The sequence below is a fragment of the Cygnus olor genome (assembly GCF_009769625.2).
Source record: "Cygnus olor isolate bCygOlo1 chromosome W unlocalized genomic scaffold, bCygOlo1.pri.v2 SUPER_W7, whole genome shotgun sequence".
Taxonomy (NCBI): domain Eukaryota; kingdom Metazoa; phylum Chordata; class Aves; order Anseriformes; family Anatidae; genus Cygnus; species Cygnus olor.
The window spans coordinates 1487999-1501140 of record NW_024429078.1 but is presented as its reverse complement, the minus strand read 5'-3'; the positions used below and the strand labels follow the sequence as shown (position 1 = coordinate 1501140).

The 13142-nt window shown below is 49.1% G+C and overlaps 2 protein-coding genes across 2 annotated transcripts in view; both read right to left on the bottom strand.

Moving 5' to 3' along the window:
- Positions 1 to 13142, bottom strand: part of LOC121063021 (CUGBP Elav-like family member 4) — a 1483068-nt gene that overhangs the window by 419243 nt on the left and 1050683 nt on the right. The gene's annotated exons all lie outside the window — the stretch shown is intronic.
- The window catches only part of LOC121063038 (tubulin polyglutamylase complex subunit 2-like), a 52096-nt gene that overhangs the window by 7813 nt on the left and 31141 nt on the right, over positions 1 to 13142 (bottom strand). Inside the window, exons 3-4 of the mRNA XM_040543336.1 lie at positions 3752 to 3839; positions 163 to 294 (exon numbers count right to left, since the gene is read on the bottom strand). Of these exons, the coding sequence (XP_040399270.1) occupies positions 163 to 294; positions 3752 to 3839 (220 nt within the window). The remainder of the gene's footprint in view (positions 1 to 162; positions 295 to 3751; positions 3840 to 13142) is intronic.

Sequence of the window (13142 nt, the reverse complement as noted above, 5' to 3'; positions counted from 1 at the left end):
ACTAATAGGATATATAGCAGCTATGGTCCAGGAGAGAAAAAAAACATCTACCTGAAGCGACCTTTTCTGGTGCCATATCCATGTGCTATACCGTAAAAGTACCCTAACACAGCAAAAGGGATGAAGCAGAGCATGCATTCCAATCTGTTAACAGGATCTTACCTTCCTCATCCGTGTCATCTTCCAGGTCAGCGAGACATGGTGCATTAGGCAGGGCATACATGGAGGAACCCCCAAGCCGACAAAGCTTTGAGACACTGTTAATCACCATGGAGCCCAGGGGCATTGGGGAATCTGTAATAAGACTGATCATTAATTACATTCAATGTCAGGAAAGCATAGGAGGTACTGCTTTTTCTCCAAAAATTTACTCAATCTCTTCTAAAACAGTGGGAAGAAGAGATGCATATGCCCAACAGGCCTGTACACTTAACCAAGCCAGGCTCCATAAGAGTGAAAATTGGGCTTTTTCAGACAACACCAGGTCATCAGCTCTTGCTCCATTGCAGGACCAAGGAAATTTCAACTCAAAGGCCTTTTTTTATTTTATCTGCTATAATCTGGAATAGGAAAGGAAGCGGTACTCATGTGACACCATGTCAGAGCTGTGCACATGAGAACCACACTACTGACTAGGCCCGTGTTGCAGTGGTTAGCCCAGTCCTGTGAAACTGGCTCTTAAACATCCTGGCTAGCTACAGCCACCCCCACAAAACTCTTTTTCCCACTGCTGTCCTTTCTACAAGGAACCACCCCACCCATTTACAATGCACTGGGTAGCTTGTCCTCTTCTACACCCCACCTGTTGGGGGTGCATCCTCTCGAATCCCACTCCAACACAGGTTTTCAACAGTGTGGCAACACGTTGGTGTTCCTGAGCGAATGTTTGAGGGCTTGCCACATGTGTCTCCTTCTGAGGACCAATACTGTCACTGGACATTGTAGTGGGTTTACGTGGCAAGGTTTTGGTAGCAGGGGGCCATAGGGGTGGCTTCTGTGAGAAGAATCCAGAAGCTGCCCCATGTCAGATAAGGACCCCACTGCTGACCAGAGACGGGCCAATAAGCGATGGTGTTTGTGCCTCTGTGAGAGCATATTTAAGACAGGGAAAAAAACCAAACTGCTGCTACACAGTAGCTGGGAGAGTGAGAGAGGAGTGAGAAACAGCCTTGCAGGCGCCAAGGTCAGTGAAGAAGGAGGGGGAGAGGTGCTCCAGGCGCCGGAGCAGAAGTCCCCTGCGGCCTGTGGTGAGGACCATGGTGAAGCAAGCTGTCCCCCTGCAGCCCATGGAGTACCACGGTGGAGCAGGGTTCCACGCTGCAGCCCATGGAGGAGACCACGGTGGAGTAGGTGGACCTGCACCGACGGAGGCTGCGGCCTGTAGAGGACCCCTGCCGGAGCAGATTCCGGGACGGACCTGTAGCCTGTGGAGAGGAGACCACGCAGGAGCAGGTGACCTGGCAGGAGGTGCTGCCCGTGGGGGACCCAGGTTGGAGCAGTTTGCTCCTGAGGGATGGACCCTGTGGTACGGACCCATATCTGGAGCAGTTCTTGAAGAGCTGCTGCTTGTGGAAAGCCCACGCCGGATCAGTTTGGCAAGGACTGCATTCCGTGGGAGGGACCCCACAACACAGGGGACAAGAGTGACAGAAGGAGCGGCGGAGAAGAAGCGCTATAGACTGACCATAACTCCTGTTCCCCCATTCCCCTGCGCCGCTCGGGGTGGAGGAGGTGGAAGAGGGCGGATGGGGGGAAGGCGTTTTTGGTTTCTTCCCTTTGTTTCTCACTTCTCTAGCTTGTTAGTAATAGGTAATAAATCTTAATATCTCCCTACGCTGAGTCTGTTTTGCCCGTCACGATAATGACTGTGCGATCTCCTCGTCCTTATCTCAACCCTTGAGCTCTTTTCGTCATATTTTCTCCCTGTTCCTCTTTGAGGAGGGGGAGTGAGAGAGCGGTTGTGGTGGAGGTCGGCCGCCCACCTGAGTAAAACCACCACAGACATCAGGTCACAAGCACCCATTCAGCCATGTGCCAGCATGAAAGGCCTCAGAAGGCACAGATCAGTCTTGCTCAAACAAGGCAGTTATGGGAGCTGCTTGGTCTCTGTGCGCTTGTGTGCTTTGAAAACCACATTATTCAGAGGTCACGACACACTAAATCCCACTTGAAATATGATGGGACTTCAGTACAGGCATTACAGCCCTGATGTCTGAAATGAAATCCCACTTTGTGAGGAAGACTCCTGTATTTGAGACTCTCTCTTGATGCCAGCAGTGTCTATAGGCCAATCTGACAACCTGGCTTTAAGGTAACAAGAGCCAAGAGAAGACTCAGTGTGCCCGACTCTTGCCAAACAAGGACAGATAATGAAGCTCGGTCCTGCTCTCCCTTCTGCCACTAACTCCAGAGATAATTCCAGTGAATGGACTTTAGCTGGTGGAAAGCAGAATCAGGCTCAGGCCTTGTAATTCTGGAAGCTGGTGATAATCTTGGTATGTATGGTATAAGGCAATTTCCTGATGCATTATTTTTTGTTATCACAGCAAGGTCTTGTCTTCATGGCTGACTAATGTAAACTGTGTGACCTTTGCTCAGGTGCCTGACTGATCTGGCTTCTATTAACCGAGAAATGAGAACTATATGAGAAGCAGGAAAACAACTTTAAAAAAAATAAATCATATGTTCCATCTTGGCTGGGTAGGGTAAAGATGTAACTAACTAAGAAGACAGATCATCCTTCATAACTACCATGATCTTTACAGCCTCTTTCTTTCTGGCTTATAGATGGGAACAGTCAGATGACTTCAGTAGATTTATTTTTTCTCAGATTAAAGCCACCACATGGAGTGGAGAGACACTGAAGATACTAATGATGTGAAGGATTTTCTACAGCACTCATTATGGTTCATACTCCAATGTGTAATTTACATGTTTATGTGGTAGAGAAGGACAGTCCCTTCCTCATACTGCAGAAATGGAAAAAGAGAGAGGGATTATGCTGTCAACACAAGGTTACAATTCTGTCTTTTTACTCAGTTTGCCATTTTAAAACGAGTGCACATATCAGGTCTCTCTGGATTGCATATATATATAAACACACAGACTTTTAATGAGAAAGAAGCATTTTCTGATGGTGACTCCTCTTACTGCTTTATGATGGGATAATGTGCCAGAGCTGCTTCTCTCTCCATGAACCACAGAGGGAGTCCAGGTACTAGATTTAAACAACATACCTAAATCTGTGTGTCGACAGATAGCCAGTGTATTACAGAACGGTTTTTATGTCATTCAGCCTTGTTTAGTTTCTAGACAGTGTTTGGTGTACGTCTCTCCTGTAGAAGTCCAGCACATGCAAACAATAGGTTTTGCCCTGTTGCAAAGAAAGGGACTTTTGATGTGCACTCATACTTTTTTTCCCCTCACCAAGACATTTCTAAAATAGCCTACAATACAATGCAGATCTGCACTCATTTATTGAATCAGAGATCAGTTTTCTTTCATTTATTGAATCAGAGATCAGTTTTCAAGCTGTCTAGCAGACAGAGTACTTTTTTTTTTTCAAGTTAAGGAATGGTGCTAATTTTTCATTCAAAATGACTTGGTGTGTGTGCATGACTCTTGCTCAGACTAACGCAGGATGCTGACATGTTGAATGCAAAAAGAAAGTTTGAAACTGGAGAGATTTTGCATAGAAAAGACTGTCTGCAAAGAAATGAGGGTATCAGCAGAGAGGAACACATGGACTCACCATCAGTCTTCACACTCCAGGTCATCTGGAAGCCATCAGTCATGAGATAGAAGTTCTTTAAATCCTCCGGCAATATGCAGGAGTTTTTCTGCAAATCACAAGAGGCCCCAAGTGTTACGGGGAAATGCAGAACATGCCTCAAACCCAAAGAGCAACTGAAAATTAGTACAGAAATATTTGCCACCAAATGTTTTGCTCAACTCCAAGGTGACTCAAATCAGGTCAAATATCTCAACCTAAAAACTTGAGAGAAAACCGTATGTTTCTTGAGTCTGTACTACTGTATGAACAAAGATGATGAGGGCAAATTTCACAAAGAGCAGTCTGTCATCAAAAGGTGATTACAGATTGTTCCCTGAATGAGACAACCTATCATCCTGTAATACTAACTGCTTCTCCAGGATCACAGATATAAGGACAACCAGCTTTTTCATATATCTTTATGGCTTCCAAGAGTAGAGTTTTGTTCTAAATCAGACTAAACCTACCTGCTTCACTAAAGCATGTATAATAGTAGCACAAAGATTCTTTTCTTCTGAGAGCTTTCAGTTCCAAGTAGGTAAGAGATGCACAGACTCAATAGTTGCCCATACTCACGCTGGTTTAACATTTCACTTAACAGTATACATGCGAAAACACAAAGAGCCAGTCTCACAAATGTGCTGGCCTGGTTTCGTCCCATCAAACTTTGGCACTGGGCTGGGACTCCTAAGCATGCCTCCTTCTGAGCCAAGAGTGGAACAGTGTCCTGGTTTTGGCTAGGATAGAGTTAATTTTCCTCCTAGTAGCTGGCAGGGGGCTGTGTTTGGGACTTAGGATGAGAAGAATGTTGATAACACACTGATGTTTTAATTGTTGCAGAGCAGTGCTTACACCAAGCCAAGGACTTTTCAGCTTCTCGCTATGTCCTGCCAGCGAGCAGGCTAGGGGTGCAGCAGGAGCTGGGAGGGGACAGACCCAGGACAGCTGACCCAAAGCGGCCAAAGGAGTATTCCATACCATCTGACGTCATGCTGAACAATATATAGGGGTGGCTAGCCGGGGTGGGGGGTGGGGCCGGCTGCTCGGGGATAGGCTGGGCATCGGTCAGCGGGTGGTGAGCAATTTCATTGTGCATCACTTGTTTCATACACATTATTATTAGTAGTACTACTATCATTATTATTTTCCTTTCTTTCCTGTCCTAATAAACTGTCTTTATCTCAACCCGCAGGTTTTCATTTCTTTCTAATTCTCTCCCCCCACCCCAGAGAGGGAGGGGGGAGGGTGAGCGAACGGCTGTGTGGTGCTTAGCTGCTGGCTGGGTTAAACCACAACAGTCCTTTTGGCGCCCAACGTGGGGCTCGAAGGGTTGAGATAACGACAGATCTGACCAGTGTGTTAAACTAAAATTGGTATAAGTATTGGACCTGCTTAATAGTTGCTAGTCACAATGTTGATTGCTTTGATCTCAGGTCTGCTGTGCCTGTTTTCCAAATTGAGTTATATAGCACATTACTTACTGTATGTGCTCCCTGTCGTGCTGTTTATCCTTTCCGGGCCCTGGTTTAAGATTGTTATGGTACTGTGTGGTGTAACGATGGCTTATGAAATGATGAGATTTCTGGTCATGACTCTAACCTGGTATTTGTACTCAGCACTGTCGTCGACTCTATACTTCGGAAACCATATCTCAGAAACTATTAGCAATTACACCTATTGCCTTTTTTCATCAGGGAGTCAATCTGTGGAGGGGACAGGGGAAGATATTTTTTCCTACCTGTTCACTCTCCCTTCCTCCTTCACCACCCTCTTATCCCCCGAGCTAGTTACGGTAGCTCTCCAAGATGTTGAATATCCTTGGGATACTCAGACCAGCATGTTCTTGTTGTTATGTCTCCTGAATGCGCTTCAGGTTTTGTTTAAGGTTAAACAACTACTTAGGAATGCCATCCAGAGATCTGTCCTGAGGCGGGATAGTTGCGAGTGGCAGGGAGTGTGGGAGGATATGGGCAGGTTTCTAGGGCAGTGGGCACCTCCAGTGTTTTGGACATTCACCCCTGAACAACTGCAAAATCCTAAAAAACTGGTAGAATGCTTGAAAAAGGTGAGTCATCACCCTGGCAATACCAGAGATACACAAATCACTGCAACGTGCTGGGGTTGGCCTATGCCTATCGAGCTGCAACCGATGCCACTGTAACGCTAGTGACAGACCCTGTGGCCACTCCAAGTCCTGTGACAGGCCCAACGGCCACTCCAACCCCTGCAGCCACTCTGACCTCTGTGGCCACTCCAACCCCTGCGGCCACTCCAACCCCTGCGGCCACTCCAGCCACTCCAGCCTCTGCGGCCACTCCAGCCCCTGTGGCCACTCCGGCCGCTCCAGCCTCTGCGGCCACTCCAGCCCCTGCGGCCACTCTCGCCTCTGCAGTCGTTCCAACCACTGTGACGGGCCCTGTGGCTGGGTCAGGGAAACGGACTGTAGCAGTGCAGGTTGCCCCTGTAACCAAGATGAAACAATGGATGAGAAAGTCAGGTCATTTAGAACACAGAGGAACTCCTACTCAGACTGGGGAGGAAGACGACGAGATGGGCTACTTCACAGTGGCTGGGCCATCATACGAACAAGAAGGTGAAGCTATCAGCAGTCCTGGCTATCGGGGAGGTCCCAGTCGACTGGCGGCTAGCAAATGTGATACCCTTCTACAAGAAGGGCTGGAGGGTAGACCTGGGAAACTATAGGCCTGTTAGTTTGACGTCAGTGCCAGGGAAGCTCATGGAGTAGATTATCTTGAGTGTCATCACGCGGCACTTGCAGGGCAACCAGGCGATCAGGCCCAGTCAGCATGGGTTTATGAAAGGCAGGTCCTGCTTGACGAACCTGATCTCCTTCTATGACAAAGTGACGCGCTTAGTGGATGAGGGAAAGGCTGTGGATGTGGTCTACCTTGACTTCAGTAAGGCTTTTGACACCGTTTCCCACAACATTCTCCTCAAGAAACTGGCTGCTCGTGGCTTGGACTGGCGTACGCTTCGTTGGGTTAAAAACTGGCTGGATGGCCGGGCCCAAAGAGTTGTGGTGAATGGAGTCAAATCCAATTGGAGGCCGGTTACTAGTGGAGTCCCCCAGGGCTCAGTGCTGGGGCCGGTCCTCTTTAATATCTTTATCGATGATCTGGACGAGGGGATCGAGTGCACCCTCAGTAAGTTTGCGGATGACACCAAGTTAGGTGCGTGTGTCGATCCGCTCGAGGGAAGGAAGGCTCTGCAGGAGGATCTGGATAGGCTGGACCGATGGGCTGAGGCCAACTGTATGAGGTTCAACAAGGCCAAGTGCCGGGTCCTGCACCTGGGGCACAACAACCTCAAGCAGCGCTACAGGCTGGGAGATGAATGGCTGGAAAGCTGCCTGGCAGAGAAGGACCTGGGAGTACTGGTTGATAGGCAGCTGAATATGAGCCAGCAGTGTGCTCAGGTGGCCAAGAAGGCCAACAGCATCCTGGCTTGTATCAGAAACAGTGTGACCAGCAGGACTGGGGAAGTGATTGTCCCCCTGTACTCGGCTCTGGTGAGGCTGCACCTCGAGTACTGTGTTCAGTTTTGGGCCCCTCGCTACAAGAAGGACATGGAGGTGCTCGAGAGAGTCCAGAGAAGGGCAACGAAGCTGGTGAGGGGTCTGGAGAACAAGTCTTATGAGGAGCGGCTGAGGGAGCTGGGATTGTTCAGCCTGGAGAAGAGGAGGCTCAGGGGCGACCTTATCGCTCTCTAGAGGTACCTTAAAGGAGGCTGTAGCGAGGTGGGGATTGGTCTATTCTCCCACGTGCCCGGTGACAGGACGAGGGGGAATGGGCTAAAGTTGTGCCAGGGGAGGTTTAGGTTGGATATTAGGAAGAACTTCTTCACTGAAAGGGTTGTTAGGCATTGGAATGGGCTGCCCAGGGAAGTGGTCGAGTCACCATCCCTGGAGGTCTTTAAAAGACGTTTAGATGTAGAGCTTAATGATGTGGTTTAGTGGAGGACTTGTTAGTGTTAGGTCAGAGGTTGGACTAGGTGATCTTGGAGGTCTCTTCCAACCTAGATGATTCTGTGATTCTGTGACATTGTCTCAAAGCTTGTAGGGTACCCTCCTCCCGTACGGGGACTGTGCTGCACGCCAGACGTCTCTGTGTGATTTACCAGCTGTCCTGGCCACGCATATGACTTATAGGCCCTTCCTGTACTGTAAAACATACTGTTTGTCCGCGGCTTCAGGAGGTCCTTGTCTACTCCCGCAGTGAGTGACTGAGAGTGGAGGCCCCTCTGAGGAAAATGCTCAGGGTGCACCTAGGGGCGTCCGCTCCACAGTCGATCCCGCAGCCGAGCAGAGCGGCTCCTGGCGCAAGGAATGATGCTATTATAGTTTTGTATAATTACACCAAAGAGATGCATTGTGATAAGGAGCAAGTGTGGCGTTGACGATTTGTTTCATGGTTTGGTTTTTGCCCATGTAATTGAACCTTACACATGCTGTTGCTGTTTCACATCCCAGGATATCTAATTCCTGTGGCTCTAGGGGCGCTTGCAGCAAGTAGACAGTCCAATCTTTGTTATCTGCCGAGATCCCCACCAGACATGTCATAAACGGGTCGTTAGCACTAGCCCGGGACAGGCACATCGCTTCTTGTCCTGTCATGTTGGCGAGGGTGACCCAGATGTTGCAGTGTGGTTGGATGGAGAGCCAGGGCTGGCAATAACCGATGACAGTGGCGATTGTGAGGAGGAGGCCAACCACGGCCTTACTCCCCTTGCCTGTACCCATCTTGGTCCGTGACCTGTGGAGACACAAGCATACCCTCAACCCCAAGTTATTAGAGGATGGGGTCCGTCCCAAAGGCCTGTATTTAAATTTTTTTACCATCACCAAGGCCTGCTCTGATTGTGGCACCTGTAAGAGCACGGAATTCATATTTTGAATTCGGTGGTTCGAATGGTTCCCGATTGGTTAGGGAACGTCTGAGTGGGATCAGTGCACACAAATCCATGGGTCCCGACAGGATGCATCCACGTGTGCTAAGGGAGTTGCCAGAGGTGATCGCCGAACTGCTCTCTATCATCTTTGAAAGGTCCTGGAGAATAGGAGAGGTACCTGAAGATTGGAGGATAGCCAATGTCACTCCGGTCTTCAAGAAGGGCAAGAAGGAGGATCCGGGAAACTACAGGCCAGTCAGTCTCACCTCTGTCCCTGGAAAGGTGTTGGAACAGCTTGTTCCGGATGCCATCTCCAAGCAATTGGAAGAGAAGAAGGTTATGAGGAGTAGTCAGCATGGATTCACCAAGGGGAAGTCGTGCTCGACCAACCTCGTTGCCTTCTATGATGGCATCACCAGCGGGGTAGATGGGGGGAGAGCAGTGGATGTCATCTACCTTGACTTTAGCAAGGCTTTCGATACTGTCTCCCATGACCTCCTGCTAGCAAAGCTGAGAAAGTGTGGGATAGAGGAGTGGACAGTTAGGTGGGTTGAGAACTGGCTGACTGGCCGAGCTCAGAGAGTGGTGATCGGCGGCGCAGAGTCCGGCTGGAGACCTGTGACTAGCGGCGTTCCCCAGGGGTCGGTGCTGGGTCCACTCTTGTTCAACACCTTCATCGATGACCTTGATGAGGGAATAGTGTCTGCCCTCAGCAAGTACGCCGATGACACAAAGCTGGGAGGAGTGGCTGACGCCAGAAGGCTGTGCTGCCATTCAGCGAGACCTGGACCGGCTGGAGAGATGGGCAGGAAGAAACCAGATGAGGTTTAACAAGAGCAAGTGTAGAGTCCTGCACCTGGGAAGGAACAACCGGACGTATCAGTACAGGCTGGGGGATGACCTGCTGGAGAGGAGCTCTGAGGAGAAGGACCTGGGGGTCCTGGTGGACGACAGGTTGACCATGAGCCAGCAGTGTGCCCTGGTGGCCAAGAGGGCCAATGGGATCCTGGTGTGCATTAAAAGGAGCGTGGCCAGCAGGTCAAGGGAGGTGATCCTCCCCCTCTACTCTGCCCTGGTCAGGCCTCACCTGGAGTACTGTGTCCAGTTCTGGGCTCCCCGGTACAAAAAGGACAGGGATCTCCTGGAAAGAGTCCAGCGGAGGGCCACAAAGATGATACGGGGCCTGGAGCATCTTCCCTATGAAGAAACGCTGAGAGACCTGGGTCTGTTCAGCCTGGAGAAAAGAAGACTGAGAGGGGATCTCATCAATGTGTATAAATACCTGAGGTGTGGGAGACAGAGGGATTTGGCCAACCTCTTTTCAGTGGTTTGTGGGGACAGGACAAGGGGTAATGGCCACAAGATGGAGCACAGGAAGTTCCGCACCAACATGAGAAAGAACTTCTTCACGGTGAGGGTGACGGAGCACTGGAACAGGCTGCCCAGGCAGGTTGTGGAGTCTCCTTCTTTGGAGATATTCAAGGCCCGTCTGGACGCCTACCTGGGCAGCCTGCTCTAAGGAACCTGCTTTGGCAGGGGGGTTGGACCCGATGATCTTTCGAGGTCCCTTCCAACCCTTATAATTTTGTGATTCTGTTATTCTGTGATTCTGTGATTTTTGTAATGTTTTACTATGGACGGTACCTCTTCGTAAGGAAAGGGTAATGATAGGTGAGTCGTTACGTAAAGTGCCTTTCCCAACCTGTTCTGTGGTGTTTCCTGCGTGTCTCCCCCTTTTTGTTTATTTAGCAGTGCATTCAAGGTGCGATGTGTGCGCTCTACAATGGACTGACCCATGGGGGAATGAGGAATTCCTGTGATGTGTTGAATACCCCAAGTTTGAAAAAAGGTTTGAAGGGAGTGACTACCATAGGCGGGGCCATTGTCGGTTTTTATTTTCTTTGGGACGCCTAGCGCTGCGAAAGCGACACGGAAGTGAGCCTGGACATGGCGACTAGTTTCGCTAGTTTCACCCACTCTGGAGGTCTTCAAAAGACGTTTAGATGTAGAGCTTAGTGATATGGTTTAGTGGAGGACTTGTTAGTGTTAGGTCAGAGGTTGGACTAGGTGATCTTGGAGGTCTCTTCCAACCTAGATGACTCTGTGATTCTATGAAGAAGAAGATATCATAAAAGCATCAATAACTACCCGAGGCCTATCCCAGCGTGTGCTATGAGATATGCGAAAGGATTTTGGTCGTTGCCCAGGTGAGCAGCTTGTCACCTGGCTGCTCCGGTGCTGGGACACCGGAGCCAATTGTCTGGAATTAGAGGGCAGGGAAGCCAGGCAGCTGGGATCCCTTGCTAGGGACACAGGCATTGACAAAGAAATTGGAGACTGTGGGAATAAAAATGTTTTTGCACAAAGTTACATTGTTTAGAGGGAAAGAATGTGGTATTGAGATATGCTTGCAGTGATAAGAAAGCTTAACAGACAACCTTGTAAATGCAGACAACCAGAATCCTTAGAGCAATTCGGCGAAAATCACGGTGTCAAGTCAAGTCAGATAAGGAAAGAAACATTACCACTTCAAACAGTAAAAAAGTCAAAAGAAATTTGAAATTTAACAGGCCGGCAACTGAAGGCCATGTGTTGTGTGTGAAGCATCGGATAGGTTGTGAACCCGGATTACCCAGTCAATGGGGAAACAGGGGAGGGTCCCAGTCGTCGAGAAAGAAAGTATATAAACTGTACTGTGTGACTAGTAGGCGCGCTCCTGCTTGTGGGACGCCCGCCATTGCAATCGCGAATAAATTACTACTTCACTGAGGTCCTCGCCTGAGCCTAAGTTATTGGCTACAAAGTGTTTCTCACAGAGATGGAGCACAAATCTTCACCCTCTGGAGGCATCTCCTGTCAGGTGTGAATGAAAGGTATCCCTTCAAGGAAGATCTTGTATGTCTACCAGTCAAGTGGACCACCATGGAGAAGGGAATCCAGTACCTGAGGGAATTAGCTGTACGGGAGGTAATTTATGAGGACCTAGACAATGACCAGCTATCCACAGATGAAGTCAAATGTACACCACCCATGTGGCGGAAGTTTGTACGGAGTGCACCATCATCATATGCCAGCTCATCGGTAGTAATGACATGGAAAGACCACGAGGAAACCACGGTGGATGAATTGGCTAAACAACTCTGGCAGTATGAAGCAAGTCTCTCCTCTTCCCTACAGGCCTGCGCCTCGGCCGTGGAAAAACTTTGCCAAGAGTTCCACCAACTAAAAGAGAATACTTTGGAGAAACTTTCTGAAGAGGTCCACCAACTTAAAGAGAATTTATCTTCCACCCCACCTGTACAAACCAGTGTCTCAGCTATCGGGGTAAGCATCCTTCCGTGCAAGGAAGACGATATAGTGGGTACACACCCCGTGCCACCCTGTGGTTTTACCAATGTGACTATGCAAGTGGACATGAGGAAATGGGATGGAAAATCTACCTCGACCCTAGAGGCACGGGTACGTGAGTTGCAAGGAGAAACTGTGGGAGTGTGGCCATGGGGGTCGACAAGACCCATGGTTGGTGATAACATCGGACTCTTGACGATAAGACCATCAGGAATGTAAAGAGTTTAGAGGGAACAAAGAAGGGTGATTCAGGAGATGCCTTGCTGTCTCTGGTTGCTTGTTCTCCAGCCGTTAAGGCATGGAAGTTGCTGGGTGTTTGCTGTTGCCGGGCAAAGTTGTTGACCAATGAATAGTTAGTGGAAAAGTACTGCTGTAGAGCGAACGGTATAAGAAGGGTGCCTTTCCTCAATAACGAGATGAAGTTATGTCCTCAATAGTAGATGAAGTTACGCCCTCAATGAGTGAGAGTTGAAGTTATGTCATCAATAAAGAAGCAGCAGTTACTGACCCTAAAAGAACCCTGGTGTCCGTGTGGTCATTATGCCACAAAAAACAATCGTAAAAAAGGGGTTCTCTGAGAAACTTCCAGTTCCAACTTCCAGCGGGCAGTCCTCCAGACACAGAAATGAAGATTCTGACCAGGATTAGAGGGGCCCTGCCTCCAGCCAGGGGGAGGAAAGGGACAATCGAGTTTATTGGACTGTGTGGATTCGATGGCCTGGCACGTCAGATGCACGGAAGTATAAGGCTTTAGTAGACACCGGTGCACAATGTACTCTAATGTCATCAAGCTATAAAGGGCCAGAGCCCATCTGTATTTATGGCGTGACAGGGGGATCCCAGCAGTTAACTGTATTGGAGGCTGAAGTGAGTCTAACCGGAAATGAGTGGCAAAAGCACCGTATTGTGACTGGCCTGGATGCTCCGTGCATCCTTGGCATAGACTATCTTAGAAGAGGATATTTCAAGGACCCAAAAGGGTTCCAGTGGGCTTTTGGCATAGCTGCCTTAGAGACAGAGGACATTAAACAGTTGTCTACCTTGCCCGGTCTCTCAGAGGACCCTTCTGTTGTGGGGCTGCTGAGGGTTGAAGAACAGCAAGTGCCAATCGCTA